At 42.4% G+C, this 27,045-nt stretch overlaps 1 protein-coding gene across 1 annotated transcript in view; it reads left to right on the top strand.

The window, feature by feature from the left end:
• The window catches only part of NCEH1 (neutral cholesterol ester hydrolase 1), a 60,413-nt gene extending 42,619 nt beyond the window's left edge, over positions 1-17,794 (top strand). Inside the window, exons 3-5 of the mRNA XM_043992831.1 lie at positions 979-1,048; positions 10,804-10,975; positions 14,164-17,794. Of these exons, the coding sequence (XP_043848766.1) occupies positions 979-1,048; positions 10,804-10,975; positions 14,164-14,781 (860 nt within the window). The 3' untranslated portion in view covers positions 14,782-17,794. The remainder of the gene's footprint in view (positions 1-978; positions 1,049-10,803; positions 10,976-14,163) is intronic.
• The last annotated feature ends 9,251 nt before the right edge of the window (positions 17,795-27,045 follow it).

Below are 27,045 nucleotides of genomic sequence, written 5' to 3'. Positions count from 1 at the left end.
ACGGTTTCTTTCATTTCAGGCATTGAAGTCAACATTTAGCAAGCACTTGGTATGTTCCAGGTACTGTGCTAAGTGGTGGGGACACAAAGAAAGGCTAAAACAGTCGGTCCCTGGTCCCAAGGAGCTCACACTCCAAAGGGAGAGAGAGTGTAAATAACTGGGTACAAAGAGCTGGGCCAGGAGTCGCAAGACCTGAGTTCAAATTTGACCTCAGATACCTCCTAGCTCAGTTTTCTCCTCTGTAAAATGAGTTAGAGAAGGAAATGGCATTCTCGAGGGATTGAGGTGAGAGAGTGCATACCAGGTGTGGGGGATGGCCTATGCAGAGGTCTAAAGGTGGGAGATAGAAAGCAGAGTTTGGGGCAAAACTGAAATTTGGGCTGCTCGATTCATAGAGAATTTGATAGGAACTTCACCGTGCTAGAATTGTGGCTTATTTTTATTTTACCTTCTTTGTAGGAACTTCACCTTGCTAGAATTGTGGCTTATTTTTATTCTACCTTCTTTGTAGGAACTTCACCTTGCTAGAATTGTGGCTTATTTTTATTTTACCTTCTTTGTAGGAACTTCACCTTGCTAGAATTGTGGCTTATTTTTATTCTACCTTCTTCAAAAAATATTCCTTTATCTCCCAGAGTAAGTTAGCATGTTGGCCACCGCAAAAGTCTGACGAAGCCCTTCCTTTTGCCATATCCATAGGACCTATGTCAATGTGAAAAAATTTTTCATATGCTTATGTAGGTATGAAAAAGCGATTGCTATTTTTTTCAATGATGTTAGGCCATTGGACGAATGCAAAGGTTTCATCTTTTGGCTTTTGATTTTTAAACTCTGAGGATTCTGCCTTCACTGAGATTGTGTCGAGGGGTTAAAAGTCCAAGGCTGGTCCCAGAACCACCTATGGTTATTTTATGATTTAAGAGCAGTTGACGACTTAAAATATGGTGGATCTCACACCCGTCATTCTGTCTCTTTCAGGAATTAGCTATTATGATGAACTGTGTTCAAAAATGGCGGAGGAACTGAACTCTGTCATCGTCTCAATTGAGTAAGTATTTCTCATGGGATAAATGGAGTATTTTAGAGCTGGGAGGGTTCTTAGAGATCAGTCAATCCAACTCTGCCCCCTACCAGCATTCAAGAGTGTGAAGTCCTGAAAGAAATCAAAACCAGGAGCCGAAAAATAAAATGGCTTAATTTGAGATAACAGGCTAGCAAACCTGCCAACCCAGAGGGATGTCCCATGGAGTACAGATCGCAATGGATATTCCAACTCCAAGACCCTTGCAAAAGCTTCTTAGACCTTTAGAAGAGGAGGAGGAGGCCAGATGAGACCCCAGTGGCCCTTGGCAGTCCCGGCAAGGAGATTCACTTCATTCTGACTGTTTTGCTCTTCATGCCATGAATCCTAAAGGAAAAGAGGCGGGGGTGGTGGGGGGGGGGTGGGGAGGACATTAGAGACTGGGATCCAGCTTCAGCTAGGTCCCTTTACAAGATAAAATCTGAGTGGGGGGACTTTGGATGTGGTTCGGCTCAACCTAGTCAATAGTAAATATCTTAAGAGTAGGAATGTAAGAATGTTACTGAAATTCTGACATTACCAGGATCATTTAAGGGAGTGGCAGTCCATATTACATTTGGTATTAATAATTTTCTGTCATGGGGGCAGCTAGGTGGTGCAGTGGATAAAACACCAGCCCTGGATGCAGGAGGACCTGTGTTCAAATCCTACCTCAGACACTTGACAATTACTAGCTGTGTGACCCTGGGCAAGTCACTTAACCCCCCTTGCCCTGCTAAATATTAAAAATAATAATAATAATAATTTTCCATCATTCTATTAACAATTATATTGACAATTTTTGTCATGAGGAAACAAGGGCCCAGAGAGAAATCAGGAGATCCCCATAACACACAGCATGAGCAACAAGTGGTGTCTTACACATCTTCAAACTTCTCTCCTTATCCCAGAGACAGAGCTGGAAGGAACCTTAGAGGTTGTCTGGGGCCAGCTTATTTTACTTGTGAGGAAAGTGAAAAAACAAACAAAAGAATCCAGAGCCACATTCAGAAGGCCTCTAAATGCCAGATGGTGGAGTTTGCATTTTAACCTAGTCCAGGGATTCTTAACCTGTCTTGTGTCCTGGGCCCCTTTAATCAATCAATCAATCAATCAGTGGATAAACATTTATTAAGGGTCGACTACGGGCCAGGCCCTGTGCTTAGTGCAGGCAGCTGGGGAAAACTCTAGAGTCCTTGGAATGATCTTTTCAAATGCATAAAATAAAATGTGAAGGATTGCTAAGGAAGCCGATTCTATTGAAATGCAGTTGTAAAACAATCAAATCAGGTCACAGACCCCAGCTTTAAGAATGGCTGGTCTAAAGGCTAGTGGGGGGTCCCTGGAGCTCCCCTCCTTTAAAATTTTGAGGAAAATTGACCAGTTTCTTCCTTTTTTCCTTCTCTGAGGCTCTTCGTAACAATTTATTATTTTTTTTTTTAAGAAATGAAGGAGGCACACAGGCTCTGGTGACCTGGGGGTGGTTCTGGCCTTTTTTGATCACATGCTTCAGAGTCAAGAAAATACTAGCTCTTTTTTCCCTCTGGCTGCGATGTGTCTCATTCTACTGTGGCATTTTAATTTTCTTTATCCCAAGCATTGTTATCTCTTTCTCAAGCTTTTTGTTCTCTCCTTAGCCAGCCTAATTTGATGATGTCTAGTGTCTTAAATTGCCCACCCTCTCCCTGTCATTCCACATTTCACATCTGTCATTCACCAATGGGTTGGGCTGCACATAATTTGTGCACATTTCTTTCTTCTAATTTTTTAAAGCAATATTTTCCCCACTAAACACTAAAACTGTTGCATATATATAAATTAATTATTTTAAATTTTAATATTTCATTGTCTCCAACAATTTTTAACATTCGTTTAGAATAAATTTTGAGTTCCAATTTCGCTCCCACCCTTCCCTCCCTCCACCCCCCCCATCGAGAAGGCAAGCAATTTGATACAGGTTATGCATGTGCAGTCATGCAAAACATATTTCCAGGTTAATCTGTTGTGAAAGGAAACACAGAGAAAAAAAGAACCCAAGAAAAAGTAAAGTATGCTTCAATCTGCAATGAATTAAGAGTTTGGAGAATTATTGGCAACAGTCCTGAAATAATCTGAATTAGGAATTACTGCTCATGGGCATACAAATATGTTTCACAGGCTAAGACTTAGGTTTCCTTTGTTTTGTTTTGTTTTGTTTTGTTTTGTTTTGTGGGGCAATGAGGGTTGAGTGACTTGCCCAGGGTCACACAGCTAGTAAGTATCAAGTGTTTGAGGCTGGATTTGAACTCAGGTCTTCCTTAATCCAGGGCCGGTGCTACCTAGCTGCCCCCTTAGGTTTCCTTTTAATATAATTCAATTAAATGACCATTCATTAAGCATCTGCTTTATTATCTAAGAGAAGAATTGTGTTGGACCCTGGCCTGCAAGCCAGGAAGACCCCACCTGTGACACAAACTGACTGTGTGACCCTGGACAAATCACCTAACATCTTGGTGCTCTACCCCAGTACTTCTCAAATGTTTTGGTCTCAAGAGCCCTTTTATTCTCTAAAAATTACTAAAGACTCCATTCCTCCCCCAACCCCCACCAAAGAGCTTTCGTTTATGTGGGTTATGTGATATCTGTTGATATTTGCCATGTTGGAAATGAAACTATTTTTATTATTAACTTATTATTAAACCAGTTTTGACTTTGGGGTCTCCATGAAAGGATCTGGGGGCCTGAAAACTGCTGTTTTAGGCAACTATAAGACAATAGGTTTTGTGGAGAAGACGCCTATGAAGCAAAAGTTCCCTGTACCAATGAAATCATAGGTCCAGCTATGCTAGGTTCTGGAGACAGAAAAAGGGAAAAAAATAGGCCCTGCCTCCAAGGAGCTTACAGTCAGTCAAGTGAGGAGATCCAAGATGTAAGTACAAGTAAGTATAAAGTACAGTCAACGTTAGGCAAAGTAGCCTCAGGGGTAAGTATAGACAACCGGGGGAGTCAGGCTAGGTCTTATGGTAGGGTTTCTGTAAATCAGAAGTGAGAAGGGGGCAGCTTGGAAGCAGGGCAGCTAGGTAGCACAGTGGCTGGAGCTTGGAGTCAGCAAGAGCTAAATTCAAATCCAGCCTCAGATTAGCTGTGGGGGGAGGTGGGGAGGGGGAGGCAATTAACCCTGTTTGCTTCAATTTCCTCATCCGTAAAAAATGGGAATAATGGCACCTACTCCTCCGGAATTTGTTGTAAGGATCAAATGAGATGATATTTGTACAGTGTTTTATAAACCTTAAAGAAAAACACACACACATGCACATATCTCTATATTTATATATATATATATATATATATATATATATATATATATATATACACATATATATACACATATATACATATATATATATATACAAAGGAAGTAACTAGGGTTTCTATAAATCAGAATGCTGTATAAACGCTAGCTATTGCAGTGATCATGCTGGCTCTTAGACAAGCAGAAAATAGAATGTCATACTGGCAGGCCGGTTTGACTGGGACAAAGAGTGTGTGAAGGAGAAGAATGTGAAATAAGATTGCAAGAGTCAGCAGGAGGTAGACTGTGGCTGGCTGGGGATGCCTGGCTGAGGACTTTGCATTTTTGACATTTTTTTTTTCTGCCCAATAATTAAAGACAGGCAGCCTGACTCGAAGAGCAGAATGGTTTCTCCCTCCCAACAGTAGCTTTATTTTCAATTTTATCAATAACATTTTTTTCATCACTTTGATTTCCAAATGAGTCTATTCCTCATCTCCTGTCCTGAGAGCCATCCAATCTCCAGATTCTTGGTGCCCATGTGACCATGGGCAAGTCACTTCCCTTTTCTTGGCCTCACTAGCCTCCTCCACAAAATGTTGGGGCTGGACTAGATATCTGGTTGGGTTCCTTCCAGCTCCAAAAAATGTGATCACTTGTAACAGATGGTAGCTTTCTTTCTAAAGAATGGTCTAGCTGAATTCTCCTGGCTGTCTGTAGCAGCCCCACAGCCTTCAGGAACGATTAGCTTCAGGTCCTTCCTGTCTACATGAAGTTGCCTTATCTCTCCAGTCACTTCTGATACTTTTAGATACTTGGTTCACTTCAGTCCTTGGGAACTGGGAAGTGTCTGGTTTCCCTGGCTCCCCCTGGCCTCCCACCTCAGCAGAAAGATAATGAATGGGCTGTGTTGCTTAATAAGCTATCTCTCTTAATATGAGTTTGGAAGCTGGCCTTTCTCAGGAAACCTGCATTGGGATTAAGAGTCTGATGGGGCAGCTAGGTGGCGCAGTGGATAAAGCACTGGCCCTGGATTCAGGAGTACCTGAGTTCAAATCCGGCCTCAGACACTTGACACTTACTAGCTGTGTGACCCTGGGCAAGTCACTTAACCCCCATTGCCCCGCAGAAAAAACAAAAAACAAAAAAGAGTCTGATGGGAGGGGCAGCTAGGTGACGCAGTGGATAGGTCACCAGACCTGAGTTCAAATGAGGCCTCAGACACTGAACACTTACTGGCTGTGTGACTCTGGGCAAGTCACTTAACCCCAGTTACCTCACTAAAAAAAAAAAAAAGACGGGATCTGAGAAAGAAAATGGGTTCTTTGGTGTCTTCTCATTTCTCTATCAGACACAATTCAAAACCACATTTAGCCTCAGGATTGGGTTTGGCTTTCCAGGGTGTTTAAGTCAGGAACCCAAGAGTCATTGATAAGTATTTCTGATGACCCAGCAAGCACTTATTTCCTGAAGGGGACTTGGGCAGTTATTTGGGTTATTTGGATTTCAGATGAAGAATTAGGGTTCACAATTGAAGAGCCCCAAGCTTTGCAAAAAGGACTGGGGACAGATCTAATGCATAGTGCACAATGGCGCCACCTAGTGGTACAGATGCACCATTTTCACACTGCTTGCCTCTCATTTCAACTAGTGGGTGTATTTTTTTCTTTGTTTTTTTTTTAAATAATAAGCATTTTAATTTAAAGTTTTGAGTTCCAAATTTTATCCCTCCTTCTATCCTTTATACCTTTATCCCTCTATCCCTCATCCCTCCCTGAAGCAGTAAGCAATCAGATATAGGTTATACATGTGCAATTATGTAAAACATTATCATATTAATCATTTTGTATAAGAAAACTTGGGGGCAGCTAGGTGGTGCAGTGGATGGAGCACCGGCCCTGGAGTCAGGAGTACCTGAGTTCAAATCCGGCCTCAGACACTTAACACTTACTAGCTGTGTGACCCTGGGCAAGTCACTTCACCCCAATTACCTCACTAAAAAAAAAAAAAACTTGAAGAAAAAATGAAAGTGAAAAACAGCATGCTTCAGTCTGTGCTCAATCAATATCAGTTCCTTTTTTGGAGGTGGATAGCATGCTTCATCATTAGTTCTTTGGGATTGTCTTGGATCATTGTATTGCAGAGAAGTGTTAAGACTACCACAGGTCTTCATCAAACAGTATTGCTGTCACCATGCACAATGTTCTCCTGGTTCTGCTCACTTCACTAGACATCAGTTCACACAAGTCTTTCCAGGCCTTTCCAAAATCATCCTGCTTGTTGTTTCTTATAGCACAATAATATTCCATCACCATCATATACCACAGTTTGTTTAGCCATTCCCAAATTGATGGGCGTTCCCTTGATTTCCAGTTCTTAGCCACCACAAAAAGAGCTCCTATAAATATTTTTGTACAAATAGGTCTTTTTCTCTTTCAGGAGATGTCTTTGGGATATAAACCTAGCAGTGGTATTGCTGGATCAAAGGGTATGCACAGTTCTATAGCCCTTAGGGCATAGTTCCAAATTTCTCTCCAGAATAGTTGGATCTTTTCACAACTCCACCAACAGTGGATTGGCGTCCCAGCTTTCCCACATCCCCTCCAACATCCAATGTTGTCCTTTCTTGTTATATTTTCTACTTTGATAGGTGTGAAATGATACCTCAGAGTTGTTTTAATTTTCATTTCTCTGACCAATAGTGATCTAGAGCATTTTTTCATGATTATAGATAGGGGCAGCTAGGTGGTGCAGTGGATAAAGCACGGGCCCTGGAGTCAGGAGTACCTGAGTTCAAATCCCGCCTCAGACACTTAACACTTACTAGCTGTGTGACCCTGGGCAAGTCACTTAACCCCAATTGCCTCACTAAAAACAAAACAAAACACCAAATCATATGATTATAGATAGTTTTGATTTCTTTGTCTGAAAACTGCCTGTTCATATCCTTTGACCATTTATCCATTGGGGAATGGCTAATGAGTGTATTTCAATGAGGGTTAATTGGTCACCAGTGAAAGGGAGAAGGGTGTCAGTGTCCCATATGCCTGCAACTCATGTAATAATAACAGCTGGCATTTATAAAGTGCTTCCCACAGTTGTTTGCATGTTGTCTCCCCCATTAACCTGTGAGCTCCTGGAGAACAGGGACTGGGTTTTGCTTTTCTTTGTATTCCCAGCACTTAGCACAGTGTCTGGCACATAGTAGGTGCTTAGCAAATCCTTGTTGACTGACTTTTAAGGTTTGCAAAGCAATTTACACAGATTTATAAATATATATTATTTCATTCCGTCATCTCCACAACTCTGTGAAATGGGTGCTGTTATTATCCTCGATTTACAGAGGAAGAAACTGAGGCCCAGGGAATTATTCAGAGTCACATAGGCCCACTGAGTGGTGTGCCGAGATTTGAACTTAGGTGCTCTGACTCCAAATGCAGTGTTCTTTCTAGTGCCTTATGTTTCAGCTTAAAGCACCCCGAGAAGCGGGTGCTTAGAACCTGATGTTAGGAAAAAACGTCCCAGCTCTTAGAGCTATCCCAGATGGAATGGCTGCAGCCAAAAGTAGTCTTCTTCCCATCCCACTCCCATATTGCCTTCCCATTGGCAGTTTCTAAGCTAAGGCTGGATGACCAATTGTTAGGGATGGTGTAGAAGCCCTTCCTATTCAAGCACGAGTTGGGCTGGACAGATACTGAAGTCTCCCTTAGCTCTGAGTGATTAATTGTATTTTAATGAGGGTTAATTAGTCATTAAGAACAGAGAGAAGAAGGGGTTCTGGATACTTGAAAGACTTGCAGGGAGACAGTCATTGGAGGGGTTCTCTTTTGGACTCCCCCCCTCAAACACGCAAAATGTCCTAATCCAAAGGTGGCCACATCCATGCTGTTTCCTTTATCTGTGCCCTTTAGAAAACAATTAGTTGTCTTCTTTGATTGTGCTCTAGTTCCAATTTGTGCTCTAGTTCTAATTTGTGCTCTAGTTCCAATTTGTGCTCTAGTTCTAATTTGCATGCTGGATCTGAGGATGGAGCATCATAATCACTGTGGAAATGATTGGCTTGTTCTGGGGAATATACTCCCTAGAAGATGGTAGGAATTTTAGCCCTGATGTACCATGAATGAGAGCGTGTGGGTGTGTGCTCTGGCTTACAATCTTAGTAGAGTCAGTCAACCTCTGTGAATTTCCATTTCTATTTTTTTTTTTAGGGCAGTGAGGGTTAAGTGACTTGCCCAGGGTCACACAGCTAGTAAGCGTCAAGTGTCTGAGGTCGGATTTGAACTCAGGTCCTCCTGAATCCAGGGCTGGTGCTTTATATACTGCACCACCTAGCTGCTCCATTTCTATTTTTCCAATCTAAAAATTCCTCTGATTGTAAGACTCAGATTTCTTATTGTTGTTGCCCCACAGATTGAAATTTTTTTCAGAGAAGCGAAAATTCATGGGATGAAGTTATATAGTGAAGGGTATAGGGTGTCACTATGTGTAAGGTCCTTCCCAGCTCTGATGTTCTATCACCATCTCCAAGGTAAAATGCTTCTGGGAATGTTAGTCTGCCTCTTAAATGCATTTGAAATCTGATGCTCTTGTCCCCCTTACTAGTATGACCATATATTGCAAACGTGTCTTATACTTGTTGAACGGGTCAGGCAGAGAACTTACTGGTTTTCTGGGTTAAGGATCAATTTACAATAGATCGACTTAGATAGACAGTTATAACGTATTTAGTTAGAGGAAATTATTAGAAATAACAGATAATTCTAGGTCAGTAGGCTTTCTATTAAAAAAATATTGTTTCCAATAGATCTAATAATAGCTAATCACAACACGGCGTGATTTGGTTCTTCTCTTTGACAGTTTCATTATGCATGAGGTTGTCAGTATGGCTAAGAAATTCCCTAACTGAGAAATTCTCTCAATGCTGTTTTCTGGAAATGAATTCCAATAATGTATTAATGCATTCTCAATGAATGATGGAAAAGACTTCCTATCTATGTGACCCTGGGCAATTCTTTTCCCCTTTGTGAATCTCAGTGTTTTTGCCTACAAATGAGGTGGGGGTGGGGGGTGGGGGGGTGGACTAGATGACCTCCAAAGTCCCTCCCAGCTGGAGATCTGTGATCCCAAAGTTGTGATGTATTGAAAAGGAAATTGTATGGGTTTATGCTTATTGTCATAACTCCTTATTGTCCTAGACTTAAAGGACATTTCCCAAATGAATCAAATTGGCCAGTGAATGGTTAAAGCAGGAGTTCTTTACCTTTTTTTTAAAATAAAATTTGGGGGCAGCCAGGTGGTGCAGTGGATAGAGCACTGGCCCTGGATTCAGGAGGACCTGAGTTCAAATCCGGCCTCAGACACTTAACACTTACTAGCTGTGTGACCCTGGGCAAGTCACTTAACCCCAATTGCCTCACCAAAAAAATAAATAAACAAATAAATAAAATAAAATTTGCATCATGGACCCCTTTTGCAGGTTGGTGAAACCTATGTTTCCTTTCTCAGAAGGATGCTTTCAAATGCACAAAATAAAATAGGCAGGATTACAAAGGAGAGCAATTATATTAAAACAGTTATCAAAATATTAAAAAAAACAAATTCAGGGACCCCAGTTCAAGAACCCCAATTTAAAGGATTAAGCCTTTTTTTTTAACTTTTCTTTTTTTTTTAGTGGGACTTGCTCAAGGTCACACAGCTATTAAGATTCAGGGCTGGTGCTTTATCCACTGCGCCACCTAGCTTCCCTGGATTAAGTCTTTCTTATAGCATTTTGAACTTAAGCAAGGGAAGACATGTGGAGGCAGCAGCTGGTATCTTCGAATCAGGCTTGGAAAGCATACTACCAGGGCAGTCCAAGTAGGGTGGTTGCTCGAAGATGTAGGCTGGGCGAAAGCCTCTTAATCATTTCAGCCAGGGTGATGTGTTTTATAAAGAAAGGTGTGTGTGTGTGGGGGGGGGGGGAGTTAGATGGCACTGTGGATAAACCATGGCCCTGGATTCGGGAGGACCTGAGTTCAAATCCGGCCTCAGACACTTGGCACTTACCAGCTGGGTGACCTGGGCAAGTCACTTAACCCTCACTGCCCCACAAAAAAAAAAAACATTCATAAAGAAAGGTAGGGGTCTTGGGCAGACTCTCTGGTTTCCTATCACTGAAGGTACAAGAAGGGAAATAGTGAATATTAGTGAGGTTGAATGGGTATAGACTGTGTAAGTTTCCGGGTGGGAAAGATTATAGCCATTTCTAGAAAAAGTTGGGGAAGTTGTAAGAAGAGATGCTGCCTACCCCATGAGAAGCTAGTCCTCACCCCCAACCCCTGCCTTCAAAGCAGAGCAGTTTTTTGCACTATGAACGTTCCCATCTCCAGTTGACCATCGATTGGTTTCAAAACAATCCTCCCTCTGTACATCAGTCACTCTCAGGAGCAGATCTGCCACGATCTTTAAATGTAGAGATCCTTTTTCTCCACAGATACAGGCTGGTACCAAAGGTTCATTTTCCTGAGCAACTCTATGATCTAGAACGGGCAGCCAAGTATTTCCTGCAGCCTCAGGTCCTGGAGAAGTATTCTGTCGACCCGGCGAGAATAGCCATTTCTGGAGACAGCGCTGGTGGAAATTTGGCTGCAGCTCTGAGTCAGCAGGTACCGAGGGGAGGAGGGAGAAGGGAACGTCTGAAGTCTGCTTTTGTTATTTTGAACCTTCCTTGGGAGTTGGAAGGATCTGTCCAAGGTGCTGCCCCCCAATACCTACAGAGTATCCTTGAGAAGATTATTTTAGGAGGTCCTATAGATCAAGTCCAGGGGCTCTGTAGTCAGATCCCACCAAGGATTCTTCTTCTTCTTTTTTTTTTTTTGGTGGGGTAATGGGGGTTAAGTGACTTGCCCAGGGTCACACAGCTAGTGTCAAGTGTCTGAGGCTGGATTTGAACTCAGGTCCTCCTGAATCCAGGGCTGGTGCTTTATCCACCCACCAAGGATTCTTATTATCTCTGTTACCATAGGCAAGTCATCCTATGGGCTTTAATTTCCTCATCTGTAAAAAGCGGAAGTCAAAATAGTTGACCTGAAGTTCTTTCCAGCTCTAACCCTAAGATGCTCTCTTTTCTTTCTTTCTTTTTTTGCAGGGCAATGAGGTTAATTCTTTTTTTTTAAAAGGCCATTTTGAATGAGCAGTGTGTCATAGTGTCATAGAGACAGCTATGTAGTGCAGTGGATAGATCCCTGAACCTAGAACCAGGAAGAGCTGAGTTCAAATCCCACCCCAGACTGTATTAACCTCTAGTGTCTGCTTTGGTTTCCTCATCTTTGGACCGCTAGGTGAGGCAGTGGATAGGGTGCTATGACTGGGTCAAGAAGACTTCTTTTCCTGAGTTCAAATCAGGCCTCAGATGCCTGCTTGTGTGATCCTAAGCAAGTCATTTACCTTGCTTGCCCCAGTTTCCTCACCTGTAAAATAAGCTGGAGAAGGAAATGGCAAACCACTCCAGTATCTTTGCCAAGAAAACCTCAAATAAAGAGTTGAACGTGTTTGAAATGACGGAGCAATGGCAAAAAAGTACTTAACCTCACTCACAGAGTTGTAAGGATAAAATGAGATAATGTTTATCAAGTGTTTTGCAAACCTTAAAGTGATGCATACGTGCTAGCAAGAATAATAGTCATAGACACATAGAATGCATTCAGGTTTGCACAGTACTTAACTGAGCCTCCAAATAATTATGAGTTGTAGGTGTTGAGTCCATTAGAGTATTTTATGGATGAAGAAACTGATTCACAGGAAGGTCAAGAGACTTAAGCCATGGTCACCCAACTATTAAGCAATGGAGATGGGATTCCAGCCCAGGGCTTCCTGACTCTGGCTGTCTCTCACATGCTTATTCATGTGAAACACACAGGAAGAGAGATTCGAGGGTTTATCTTAATATGTCATTTTCCCAATGAAGCTAAGTAGTGTACCTGATTATAATTATAATTCTCAGAAATCAAAGCTATGCCCAGCCCAATCTAGATGGACCAGTTTTCCCCCTTCTTTTCTGCCTTGTTCATACATAGTGTTTTCCTTCTAGCTAGTTGGCACAGTGGATAGAGTCCTGGGCCGGGAGTCAGGAAGACCTGAGTTCAAATCTGATCTTAGACACAGTGTGTGACCCTGGGCAAGTCACTTAACCTCTGTCTGCCTCACTTTCCTACACAGTTAGAATACCTACCTCATAGGGTTGTTGTGAGGATAAAATGAGATAAAATTGGTAAAGTGCTTAGCATAGTACCTGATATATAAGTGCTTATTCCCTTCCCTTCCCACCTCCTTTGTTGAGGCAAATTGCTTTTAGTGATGTAAAATATGTATGTCATTAAAGCTTAATGAAGGGGTAGCTAGGTGGCATGGTGGATAGAGCACTGGCCCTGAATTCAGGAGGACCTGAATTCAAATCCAGCCTCAGACACTTGACACTTACTAGCTGTGTGACCCTGGGAAAGTCACTTAACCCCAATTGCCTCACCAAAAAAAAAAAAGCTTAATGAATGAAAATAGTGTCCAGTTCAGGCTAAAACATTTATCTTTTCTACCTTTTAAAAATATATATTCTTATTGCTATCTTGTTTTCACACCATCTCCATTTCTATCTATTCCTTTCCCTACCCCGTAAGCAGGGATGTGCTGTAACAACTGGCTCTCTGGGAGAAAATATATGCCTATCATGTTTTTAAGTTTAATCTGCATTAGTAATATTTTCTACATTACCATCTGAAGTCTAGACAATAACAAAACAATAAATCAGACCCTGATTTGCCAATTTCTGGGGTGTAAACGCTCACACTGGAAATTTAACAATCAGCTCTCATGAGCCAGTATGAGCCAATTTACTCACCACTGGTAAGCCTTTTAATAGAAAATCTAAAAAAGACAATCATAGCCCCAGAGCTGGAAGGGACCCCAGTTACCATCTGTCCCGCCCACTTCATTTTACAGTTGAGGAAAATTTAAATGTCTTGCCCTAGGATGCTTTGGTAGCATTTGAAGAAGCATGATTGGAACTAGGGTCCTCTGACTCCAAGGTCATTGAACTGGACTGAACAGATTTCTCCTGTGCTGCCTTCCCTGCCTCTTCCTTTTCTCATGCTTCCTGAGGGCCAGTATGGAAAAGGAAGAGGGGGAAAGGCCGTTCAGCAAAACCAGCCAATTAATCAGCCAAGTCTATCAGTCTCTGCAGTTTTCTCTACCCATAGTCCCCCACCTCTGCTAGGAAAGGTGGGAGGAAGTAGCCTTGGGCCAGACCTCCTTCCTCCCCCTTCTCTGGTTGTCCCCCTGCCCCCCTCTCCCTGCAATACTAGGACAGAGTTCGGGGCAGCTAGGTGGCACAGGGGGGCAGCTAGGTGGTGCAGTAGATAAAGCACCTGCCCTGGATTCAGGAGGACCTGAGTTCAAATCCGGCCTCAGACACTTGACACTTACTAGCTGTGTGACCCTGAGCAAGTCACTTAACCCCCATTGCCCTACCAAAAAAAAAAAAAAAGAACCCAAGGCAGAATTTGAACTCAGTTCTTTCTGACTCCATCCATTACACTGCCTAGCTGCCTCATGCTAGCTCTGTGACCCTGGGCAAGTCTTTTTCATCTCAGTGACCTAGTCAGATCGCTAAACTCTTAAGTTACAGAGAAGTTATTGACGTGCTTTGGTGGAGGGACTTTCCTCACCTGAGAAATACCAGTCTCTAATTGCTGTTAATTGACTTAACTCAGTTTTAGAATGTTTTAAGTTATCAGGGTGTGGTCGATGTGAATGATGTCAAACAAAAGACCACCCTGTTCTTCCTTTTTTCCCCCCACAGTTTAGCAAAGACGACACCTTCAGGAATAAGATCAAGCTCCAGGCTTTGATCTACCCCGTTCTCCAAGCTCTCGACTTCAACACCCCATCCTACCAGCAGAATGTGAACTCCCCGATCCTGCCCCGGCACGTCATGGTCAGATACTGGATCGACTACTTAAAAGGGAACCAGGATTTCGTCCCTGCCATGGTGGTCAACAACCACACATCCTTGGATGTGGAAGGAGCCGCCCCTCTCAGGGCTCGCCTTGATTGGCTTTCCCTTTTGCCCAAGTCCATCACCAAGGATTACAAACCCGTCCTGCAGACAGTGGGCAGTGGCCGGATCGTCCAAGAGCTGCCCCAGCTCCTGGATGCCCGTTCAGCCCCTCTGATCGCCGACCAGGAGGTGCTTCAGAACCTACCAAAGACCTACGTCTTGACCTGCCAACATGATGTCCTAAGGGACGACGGCATCATGTATGTCAAGCGCTTGGAGAGCGCCGGTGTTGACGTGACCCATGACCACTTTGAGGACGCCTTCCACGGTTGTATGATTTTCACTTCCTGGCCCACCAATTTCTCGGTGGGAGTTCGGACTAGGGACAGCTACATCAAGTGGCTGAAGCAAAACCTATGAAAAGAGATGCGTCCCGGAGAGAGGGCGTGTGAGCCCCTCCTGACCACCTGCCATCACTAGGGATCTCTGAGCGCTTCCTGACTTCCCCCAGGTGACCACCAGGCCACGGTGCTCCGTACTTGGGAGAGGCCAAGCAATGAATTTTGATGAGCTTGACTAATCTCTATCTGTAGAGAAGATTTGAATCTACTTCCCAAATTGGACTAAGCAGCCTTCTGGTCCAGGAGGTGGCTGCCAAGGTCCCAAGCTACCAAAGGACTCTGGGAAAGCAAAATCTTCCCCCAGAAGTGGCTTTTTATACCAGGAGACCTTTTATGGAGGAAAATTTTACAGTCCCCTCTAATTAATTTTATGTAAATCTTGTTCCCTTTTTCAAATAACTTATTTATAAATCAGTTGATTACTTAAAGGTCTAAAACACACCCTTCCATCTCATCCCTACTCATTGAATGCCTTTGTTCCTCTTTTTTGCACAGATGGTCTTTGTGGTAGGGACGCAGGCTTCATTCCTCCCAAGCATCTTTTGTAAAGGATGATAATCCACTAATCCTTTGGGATTATACTTTTTCTTTAAAGTTCACTTTTATCCACAGCTATTAGAGAGAAAAAAAAATTGCTAATGCATTAGTATGATTTACACTGGATTTTGTACATAGTTAAGAGTTTTTGTTTTCATGTGGCATTAGAGTACATGCAATCTCTGTGGGGTGGGGGAGGTGTGGAGAGGGACCTGGGGGTAAATGTATTTCATTTGAGAATGAACTTTCTATGGATAATAAAAGAAAAAGGCCCATCCACTGAAAGATTATTTTTAATATGTAAGTATAAGTGACCTTCAGGAAGACATCTACATGTGAAATGTGTGAGCAGGTAAGAGGGCACACTTACTACTAGGCTAAAGTTTTTGGCAAAGTCCCTGAGAGCACTTGTAATTTAGTTTTGAAATTTCTCGACTCATCCGTTTATGATGCGACTAAGATTTTTTTCACTGGAAACAGCCTGATACGTAGGACACTTGGTCAATTTTTTTTTTTTGTGTGTGTGTGTGTGTTTGCCATTCTTCAAGGTGATGATACACTGTCTTTTGAATCTGTCATCTTTTCACACCCTCTTCTGGGCCACGGACATGGGCCGTTGATACACGGGATGTGTCAGGAAATTGACCAGAACAGATCCAAGTCCCATGAGAAATTGTCACGGCGTTTTTGATGAATGCATACATGCAAATTTAAATATATACAGACCAAAGTTTCTGCATCTACTCATTGCACATGCTTCAAGTGTTTGTCACTTTGTGATCTGGGCTTATCTCCACCTTGGTGCATGAGAGAATAGGACAGAATCTTCAGGGCACAGAGAAAACAATCTCTCTCCTTTGTCTCTTCCCCCTGTAGCATTTTCCTCTGTCCCAGGGAAGGCCCCTGAGCACAAGGGAGAACATTCTAGAAGTTTCCTTAGTCCGTGATGGACCATCTCAAAGAGGAGCTATCTCCCAGGCTACTGTGGCAGGCATCCACCTCTGTACCTGTGGGCCACACCCATAGCCCCCTAGGCACCTACCTGGGGGAGCAAAAAGGCACTGCCTATATATACATCTGAGGAGTAGAAACGGTATTTCCCTAGTGGTAAGGAATAGGTAGCCTTCCCTTTCTTCATTTGTGATAGTCTGCTCCCTACCACAGGTCAGGGCGTCACAGAGCGGGTATGGGACAGAAAAAGCTCAGGGTTAAAAATAGAGTCATTATCCTCCTTTTTTTAAAATTGTACTCGATGAGCCAGAGGCCACACAAGCATTTCATGTTGGAAACAGAAGTAACGACAATAATAAATAAAAGACATAGACAGATATGTATCTTTTCTAGATATACATCTATAAAAGGACCCGACTAATTGATCTTTGCCCATCCCTTCATGTTTCCTTCCCACCAGGGGAGGGCATCGTCTTCCAGGGCATTACTGGACATAAATACAGGCCGTTGTCATTGTTCCACCAAAGATTTGCTTTGTAGAAACTTGAGAGTTTAACTTTGGCCTTGTATAATAAGCCACCCCTTATAAAAAACGGTTTGGTTTGGTTTTGTTTTTAAACTGATTCAAAGACGAAAGGTAAAGTCATGCTATGGGTTGTACCCATTTTCAATGTTTTTTGCTGCTAAGAAATATCTTCAAGATAACGTGTTTCTCAAGAGCATCTGAAAATCCCATCATTTAGAAATGTGAAGAAGACTCCCCTGGGGAATTGAGTGATCATATTCTGACAGGCCTTCCCACAGAAATTCTGTTATTTCACAAAAAAAGAGATGATTAAAAATGTATGCATTGCCAGTCTTCTGACTTCTACAGTACCAGGGACTTGAACTATGCTGGAAAAGCTGGGTTTATCCTAATATTCTCTTGCTAGAATGAAATTCGTAGACTTGTAGAATTAGAACTGAAGCAACTATCAAGGGCATCTGGTCTATTTCACAAATGAGAAAACTGAAGCACTGAGATTTGTTTTTTAAGTGACTTGCCTGAAGTCGCACAATTTCTTGGGATGATGACATTTAGTGATTATGGACACACTAAAAGCTGTAAGGACAACTTGAAAGTTTGGAGGAATTTTTACGGGGGGAGGGTTCTCCAGTGGTCATTTTAGACACTATTATTTTCTTTTTAAAGAGGTTTTATTTAGATTGTTAAGGTTTTGCACATTTCTTCAATGCCAGGGACTCTACTTGTTTTTTTTTTCCTGTTTTATAATAAGTGTTTTATTTTTTAAAAGTGATTTGTTCTTTCCTGATATCAGTGTTGTGTATGTGAAGTGAAGAAAAAGCCTTCAGGAAGTCAAATACTAAAAAAGAAAAAAGTTAATGGTAAATTCGCTTTCATGTTTTAACTTTTATTCATGAAGAATTAAAGAGCAGCTCAATGTACTTTGCTTGAGGGCTCTGCATGACCTTTGCCATTTTTTGTTGGATTTTTTAGTTCCCACTCTAGAAAAGGGAATAAAGAAAAAAATTACAAAGTAAAATGAGTAGTGTGTGGTTTATAAAATGAAAATTCAGTTAACCCTGAAGCATCTGTTAGGCTTGCACAATATTTGAAAACAAAATGGCTGTACTTTTTGGCAACTCATGGTACTTAAGGTTACTCAAGACACCTCATGACTTCTTCCCTTTTCTTTGTACAGTCTCCCTCACAGAGACTACTGAAACCAAAGCCATATCCAAATGTCTTGGGCCACTAGGGAAGTTCAGCTTCCTTTAAAATATGTTTGGGTATGTCTCCTGCCACAGCAGTTTCATTTCTGAGAAAACATGTGTAAAGTTCTTTGCAAACTTTTAAAGTGCTATATAAATGTCAGATATTATTATTGCTTTATTCTTCTTATTATTATAGCCATCAAGAACCCAAGGTTACCTCCACAGTATAGTGAGGCATGACTTTGTTATTGTTCTCCTGGAGGGTATGCAAAACTCTCTCCCCTGGTATAACAGCAGTTTCTTAGTAACTTAGCATTGAATTCAGAACCCGGCATCTTTCTTATTTGACCAAAGCATTCTTTATTACTTAAAGTCATAAGGGAAGAGCCACTAATGGATGCCACAGCCCAGAGATTCAAGAACGGAACCAAAGTTTTCACTCAGTTTCAGAAGAATGAATATTTTTATAGTCTGCTGAAAAGGCAAAAAAAAAAAAATGAAGGTGATGCAAATTAGAAGATGAATAATAAAGGATATGCAAAATTGAAAGATTAGTATAAGAGGCACAGTGACTGAGTTTTTTGGTGGGGGGAATATTTGGAGAAAAGTATAAAAATGACAGAAAATTGATTACAGAAAGGTAAGCACTCCATCTCATTGTTCTGCTGAAAATAGCAAGGTTTCCCATTAGACAACTCTCATAGACCTTTAGGGTGAGAATGTCTAGTGTACCCATGATGGTCTGCAGGAATGTCAAGGCCTCTAGAAATGCAGCGATGGGCCTGGAGGCCTGAAGTTAAAAGTCTTTGTGACTCCCCCGGCACTTGGAGAAATCAAGAAATTTGCTCAGGTTTGCAAAGAAGCTGGATGTGAAGCAAGGTCTATGATTCCAGGGCTGATTCTTAAGGGTTCAGGCTTACCTGACCACTGACAGTAAGGATATTGAATACATGGAAGTCTTACAAAATGCCATAACTTGGCACCACATCCTATAAGTTTTTACTCTGTCATCTTAAAACTGACTGAAGCACTGATGTTTGAATCCACCTGGAACACAACAATAGCATTTGTATAGCACCTTCCATAGGTTACCTCATTTCATGCTAGGACCTTGGAAGGGAGATAGTATTAGTCCCATTTTATAGGTGAGGGGCCTCTTCCTTCGCTCTCCCTTCTGTTTAAATGGCAGTGTTATTCTTATGTATGGGTGCTCTGTCCAAAGGAATATAAATTTTGATCACTTATACTTCACTAGGGATCTTGGGCATTGGGGCCTAGATTTTTTTCCTTATTTAATTATTTTTTTAAAAAGCTGGGACAATTAACTTTTGTCTCATGTAGTTTTCATTTATGATTTCTTGAAATATACCTCTGGTAAACCTGTCTTTGATAAAGCCCATTACGATTCAAACCCAAATCTTTAAACCCAAATCATTCTGGATCTCACTGATGGCCAATAATAGGTCCCAGCCCAAGCTTCACTTACTCATGAGTGTGTAAATAGCAATTGCTTCTGTTCTGGCCAGAAATTCTGAGGATCTTCCCCTCCCACATTGATTCTTTTGTGAAGGCAAAGTAGGTCATCTTTGGCCTCAATTCTTCCTTAGCTTTTAACAAAGGAAAGGGCACCGCCTCAGGTAAACTGAGACCTAGTGAGGAAAACAACCCCTGCTCAATCATTCTCTGGAACTCAGCCTCCATGTGTCAAAGGTTCATTTGTTTTCATTCTCATTAGAATGGACACTTTCCAATAAGTGCTACAGCCAGCAAGTGCAGAGTATAGGGGGCTAACAGGCCCCATTTTAATCCCTAGTCCTTAACACAAAATGGATCCTCTTGTTCATCACTGGCCGATTACTTAAGGGTTACAATCTATGGGTGAAAGCTAGCTCACCAGAATGAAGTTTTTGTTTTGTTTTGTTTGTGGGGCAATGGGGGTTAAGTGACTTGCCCAGGGTCACACAGCTAGTAAGTTTCAAGTGTCTGAGGCCGGATTTGAACTCAGGTCCTCCTGAATCCAGGGCCAGTGCTTTATCCACTGCACCACCTAGCTGCCCCAGAATGAAGTATTCTTAACCCTAAAGTCCATAATTATTCTTTAAATTCTTAGGTAATGGGGAGGGGACACAGGGACATTCCTTCAATACTCCCAGGAGAGGACCTAGTTGAGATCAGCTCAGGACCCGCCTGCCTGCCTGAGGGAAGGGGAAATGAGACCTTTGTCCTCAAACAGGTCTGGAAGAGTGTAATTTGAGTGGTGGTGGTTATATTCTACTGGGAGGAGACCACTACCCCATTTCCTCACACCTAGGAAGGATCTTAGCTTAAAAAGGTCAAAGTTTCCCTCAGCATGTGGAGTCATTGCCAGTTACCGAACCTTTGTCTTCACTGAGGAAAGAGTGAGACTGATGACTTTACACAGCTCTGCCTCCAACCCACCTGCAAGTCAAGACATCACCCTCCTGATGCTGTTGGTCTTCTTAAAACAAAGGATGAACAGCAAATGTGGGGAAATTTGGGGCTTGTTGTGTGATTCACTCAAGGTCCCATAGTCAGCCTATAGGAGCCGTAAGTAGGCTTTGAACTCACATCTTTGTGATCCTCATGATCCTCTTCTGTTCATTGTTGTTGTTCAGTCATTTCAGCTGTGTCTGACTCTTGCTAACCCCATTTAGGGTTTTCTTGGCAGAGATACTACTGTGGTTTGCCATTTTCTTCTTTAATTCATTTTACAGTTGAGGAAACTGAGGCAAACGGGGTTAAGTGACTTGCTCAGGGTCACACAGCTAGTAAGTGTCTGAGGTCAGATTTGAACTCAGAAAGATGAGTTTTCCTGAATTCAGTCACTGCATTCTATCTATTGCATCACCTAGCTGCTCCCTCCTCTCCTATATTATAGCACTAAAAATGGACCAGTTTAGACATCTAAAGAAAAATTAATTTGAATGCCAGCAGAGGGAGTACTTGAAGGATTGTACTTCTTTTATACTGAATCCTATTTGAAGAGAGGGAGGAAAAGACACAGACACAGAGACAGAGATGTTTTTTCTTTTAAAAAAATCTATTAGATCCTGAAGGATGTTAGGTCAAAATAAATGAAAAGACTTTTTTTTTTTAAATCAAGAGGTATTTTTAGGCTCTTGTACCTATACCAGGAAGAAGGGCTGAGTTCTTGACAAAAACAAAACAAACCTGTGTGCCTAACAAGATCTCTTGTTTGCCTGTTAAAGGCTTTTATTCAGTATGGTTGTAACTTAACCTCTTCCCCATAGTCCTCATCTGTAGATTGAGATAATGATAGCACCTACCTTACAGGGTTGTTGTGAGAATCAGATGAGATAAAAAATGTAAACTGCTTCGCTAACCTCAAAATACTAAATAAATGCTACTTACATAAACTCAGAGTTGAGCAAGCAAGGAAAGTAGACCGAGAAATTGCAAATTTTTTTTGAAGGATCCCAATCTTCTCCCTGAATCAAAGGTCCATATTTTTAATACCAATATTCTTAAAGACAAACAATTGTAAAAGACTTAGGAACTCTGATCAATGCACTGACCAACCAGAATTTCAGAGGACTGAGAATGAGGTCAGCTGCTATTTCCTGACAGACTGGTAATTGACTCAGGGTGCAGAATGAGATGTTTACTTTTGGACATGGCTGACATAGGAATTTGTTTTGTTTGACTATTAATTTTTTTTCTTTGTGGGGCAATGAGGGTTAAGTGACTTGCCCAGGGTCACACAGCTAAGTAAGTGTCAAGTGTCTGAGGTCGGATTTGAACTCTGGTCCTCCTGAATCTAGGGCTGGTGCTTTATCCACTGTGCCACCTAGTTGCCCCCTTGACTATGAATTTTATGAGCTTTATTTTTCCATTTTTCTTTTTCCACTATGGAAGAGAGGTGGGAGGGAGAAAAAATAGGTTTTCAGTAATTAAAAAATAACAAATTAAAATATGTATATATGTATACACACATATATATTCTTCTGGTGATGTTATATGGTTGAGAATCACAGAATATTATCATCATCAAATAATTTAAGTTGAGTATCACCTGAAGGTTAAAAGTGAGAGGCATGGTGGGAGTGAATGGGTTGTAATACATTATAATCAAGGAATTATGAAAGAGAAATAAAGGATGGCCTTAAGAAGATGATCAATGGGGCAAGAGCAAGTTATAACCAATGGAGAGCCTGTGTGCTTCATGAGTGTCCTTGGAATGTCTAGAGGGAGGGAAGAATGCTTCTAGGACATTGGGTGGACACTCTATGATGAACTCATGGGAGATCGTGAACAAGAGGCCCTCCAGGATGTGTAGGCATCAATGGTGGCAATGTGGGCCAATGAAGAGGAAATGTACAGCAATGAGATTACTAATCCACATGAATATCTGAGTGTAATATCGGAGAGCTTCCTACATGGGAGGCAAAACGTCCCTGTGAATTCCTTTCCCCTGGACTAAAATATATTCTGATTGGGAAAACCCATATTCAAATGTATTTAATACATTTGTAGGGCAGAAGTGGTACTTTATTTGTTATACATTTGTTTATTTGTTATACATTGGCGCTAGAGATGGGAAATCAGTCAGATAGGTAGGAGTGGACCAAGCACCCGTGCCTCTTGGGGACCAGGGCTAGAACAGCTACTCAGGTTGTAATTTCTACTACAGTCACCTGATGGCGCGCCGAACCCTGAGCTGTTTTCACAAACCCCTTTGTGAAGGTTAGGAAAACACAGGGACCACAGACTCTGCAGTCCGTGACTCTCGGGCGCCCTCTCGTGTCAAAGTCCAGGTTCCAACTTGTCTAGTGTAGGGTATTATTTTTTCTTGTACTGTACCTGCAATTTCATTAGTGTAAGAAACTCTAGGGAAAGAGGTGGAGGGAGGGGGACCCCCTTTATCAATGCAGAATAATCACCGCGCTGCAATTTACTTACAGTCTTGGAGACTTGTCAGAGAGATGGAGCTGTCCAGGGTCACACAGTCAGTAGGTGTTAGAGATAATACTCCAATCCAAGTCTTCCTGACTCTTCTGCTCTGTCCACTCCTTCCATGCCACCTTGTCTCTTTGGATGGAGGGCTAGACCTGGAGTCAGGAAGATCTGAGTTCAAATCTGACCTCAGACACTTACCAGTTGTGTGATCCTGGGCAGGTCACTTAAACTCTGTTTGCCTCAGTTTCCTCATATGTCAAAAGATCTGGAGAAGGAAATAGCAAAACACTCCAGTATCTTTGCCAAGAAAATCCCAACTGGGGTCATGAAGATTCAGATACCATTGAACGAAACAAGAAGAACAACCACCCCTTATTCCAGTCAGCCTCCTCTCTGCTACTTTTCTTCCGTTATCTAGTCACCGGAGGTAGGGGTCGGAAAACAGGTAGTTTGGGGAGAGAGCTTCCTGGGCTAACAATTCCCTGCTGCCCAGTGCTTCCTGGAGGTAAAAGAAGCATAGGGAGGTTGTCTGTTACACTGTGGTTACCAATGTATCCACCATGTTCTGGATTATAATCGTGTCATCAGATGAGGGCATCCATTTGAGTTATCAAAGAGTTAGAGACTGACTGCCTCTTACCTCAGGGTAGCAATCGCTTCTGGGGGAGTGGACCTCTGTGGAGTGACTGGGAAATCCCTCCAAGTGGAATACCTTTATTTGATGGCTCAAAGCCTTTCTGATAGGACTGCCTGTCTGCTGGTCAGCTAATGCATTAGTCAGGAGAGGATCAGTGGATAAGTGTCCTGAGGCAATCTGCTCGTCATCTACAATGAGGATGGGCCAGGCGCCTCTATCAATAATTCAAACTATCAAGGCTTTTAAACGTTCCCCAGGACTCTGCTGGTACCTATATCTTATGGTAGCCCCCAGCTCTTTCACTATATATCCACACCTCTCTCCATAGCTTGCCATTTTGTAACTGAGTCTGGCTCTATTTTCTGGGGAGGGAAAATAGCAAATCAGAAGGGCGGCGATGGAAAATTGGGAAAGGCGCCATGTTCCTGGCCCGGGGGTAGCCCCGGCTGATCAGAAGTTCCCAAATGTAGATCCAGGGTGGGAGAATAATAATGAGAATCACCGGAATCATATACAGGACTTAAGGGAATCGATAACACAGGGAATAAAAGAATCATTCCCTAAGAGTCAGAATCTCAATAAAACCTTTGAAATACAGCAACCGGGGCAGCTAGGTGGCGCAGTGGATAAAGCACCGGCCCTGAATTCAGGGGGACCTGAGTTCAAATTTGCCCTCAGACACTTGACACTTACTTAGCTGTGTGACCCTGGGCAAGTCACTTAACCCTCATTGCCCCACCAAAAAAAAAAAAGAAAAGAAAAGAAAAAAGAAATACAGCAACGGAGGGATGAGTCCCCTTCTGCGTTTTTAGAGACACTGAGAGATCAGATAAGACAATATGGAGGTATGGACCCTGAAAGTCAGCTAGCACAAGGAATGCTTAAATTAAACTCTGTAACCAAGTCCTGGCCAGATATTAATAAGAAATTACAAAAAGTCAAGGGATGGAGTGAGAAGCCATTGGAGGAATTGTTGAGGGTAGCACAAAAGGTGTTTGTAAGAAGGGAAGATCCCCAGACTGGGAGAAAGCAGCAGCTCAGGTGGACTGTACTCCTGCAAGGTTATACCGAGTCCCCAGACTTGTTTGGTCAGATTTTAGAGGCAGATAGGGGAGCAGCTTTAGGGGTTCTGGTACAAGTCTGGGAAGGACAAAAAAGACCAGTAGCCTTCCTGTAAAAATTATTAGATCCGGTAGCAAGGGAGTGGCTTGAATGCATCCAGGCAGTTGCTACAACCGCCCTATTAGTAAAAGAGAGCAGGTACTGACATTTGGAGGAGCCCTAGTGGTGGGCACTCCTCATCAAGTTAGAACAATCCTCAACCAGTAATCGGGGAGATGGCTTAAAGATTCTAGAATTTTGAAATATGAGGCAATTTTATTAGAAAAGGATGATTTGGTACTCACTGTGGAAAACTGTCTGAACTCTGCATCTTTTCTATGGCATGGTGTTAGTGATAACAATGATGCATTGGAACATGATTGTATGAACCTTATAGATTATCAAATGAAAGTTCTGGGGGATTTACAAGAATCTCCACTTACTCAAGGAAAACATTTGTTTATAGATGGGTCCTCCAGGGTGGTGGAGAGAAGGAGATGGGAATCATGCTATGGTCATAGAAGGATGTGAGACAGACAGTGGGGACAGAGACTGGGTTTGGAGATTCAAATGCTCAGATGGAATGGGTCAGCACTTTGCTAAGACCAGCTGCCCATACTCTAAGTCCAGATTTTAGCCTGGAGGGGTTCCTACAAACCTTACCCCCTAACTGGTCTGGGACTTGTGGGTTGGTGCAGCTGGCCACCCCCTTTACCATGGCATCTGAACATTTCTCTGAATCTGAGTCTAAATCAAGAAAGAAACACAGCCCAGAGGGGCAAAAAGGGTCATCTGATATTCCAATCTACCTAGATAGCATAGGAGTCCCACAGGGTGTGCCAGAATCTCTCCTACGGTGGGTAACCATAACTAATAATGTAGATTGGAACCAGCAGGTTCATCAAGTACACTAGGGATGTGGTACAGGGTATTTCTGAACAACTGGCTACAACTAGCAAAATAGCTTGGGAAGACAGAATAGCCCTTGATATGATGTTAGAAGGAAAAGGGGGAGTGTGTGTCATGCTGGGTGACCAATGCTGCACCTTTATCCCAAATAATACTGCCCCTGATGGTTCAATAACTAGAGCCTTGGGGGCAGCTAGGTGGTGCAGTGGTTAGAGCACTGGCCCTGGAGTCAGGAGGACCTGAGTTCAAATTCAGCCTCAGACACTTGACACTTACTAGCTGTGTGACCCTGGGCAAGTCACTTAACCCTCATTGCCCTGAAAAAAAACAAATAAACAAACAAACAAAACAAAAACAATAACTAGAGCCCTGAATTTAAGTACACTGGCTGAGGAATTAGCAGAAAATTCAGGGGTTGATGCCACCTGGATGGGATGGATGGAATCCTGGTTTGGGAAATGGAAAGGTTTCACTGCCTCAATCCTCACCACTCTCATTATCGTGGCAGGAGTTTTATGCTGTATCCTTCCCTTCCTTTGAGGGTTAAATCAGAGGCTAATAGAGACTTCTCTCACAAAGGTTACTCCATAAGGGAAAGTAAAGGCAAACACTCAAATGCTAATATTCACATATTTAGACTAAGAGGCAGAGGAGATATTCGATAAATGAAATGAGAGGAGCCCAATAGTAAAAAATAAAGAGGAGGGATTGTGAGAAAATGGGTAGTTGTCTCCTCTCAATGAGGATATAACATACTCCTCCTGACCTGTTTGTAGGACAAAGGTCTCAGATCCCCTCCTCCCCCTTAGGCTAACAAAATCACATGGTTCAAGGAGTTGTGTCCATATAAGGAAGAATAAGGTCCACTCCTGAGTTGTGCCCATATAAGGAAGAGGGATGGGATTACTGCATTCCAATTAGCTAGTCTTTGCACATAGATTGTAACCCTTAAGTAATCGGACCAGTGATGAAAAAGGGGAGGGTCCATTCGTGTTAGGGACTAGGGTTCAAAACAGGGCCTTTGAGCCCCCTTTCTTTGCACCCACTAGCTGCACACTAGGGTGCCTCCTTCTCAGGAGAAGGAAATAAAAGAGCCTTTGTCACAACACTGCTGAGTTCCTGAGAATTATTGAGAAGAGGATTGTTTTCCCTCACAGATGCCATGACAAGCAATAGTCTTTTATTTGGGCACTAGAGAAAGTCACCAAAAGGGAAGTCAAAGACTTTGCCTTAAGAGGAGAAAGTGGCTTAGAGAGAACATGATTCTCAGAGACACATTTCTCTCAAACAGAAGACAGGCAAAAGCTTTTATAGAGGATGGATGGGGGGTGGGGATGGATGGGGTGACCACCTGACAATGGAAAGTTCCCTTTGGGGGTGGGGTGGGAAAAGATCTCTGAGGGGGATTCTTTCAGAATGATAGTCCTGACCTGTGGAGTTATCTCTGTCTCCTAGTTCAGGTAGTAGCCACGCCTAACTGACTTTCTTGCTATA

The sequence above is a fragment of the Dromiciops gliroides genome, chromosome 3, assembly GCF_019393635.1.
Source record: "Dromiciops gliroides isolate mDroGli1 chromosome 3, mDroGli1.pri, whole genome shotgun sequence".
In the NCBI taxonomy this organism is placed as follows: Eukaryota; Metazoa; Chordata; class Mammalia; order Microbiotheria; family Microbiotheriidae; genus Dromiciops; species Dromiciops gliroides.
The sequence above is the reverse complement of the archived record's forward strand: the minus strand, read 5'-3'. Positions and strand labels throughout refer to the sequence as shown.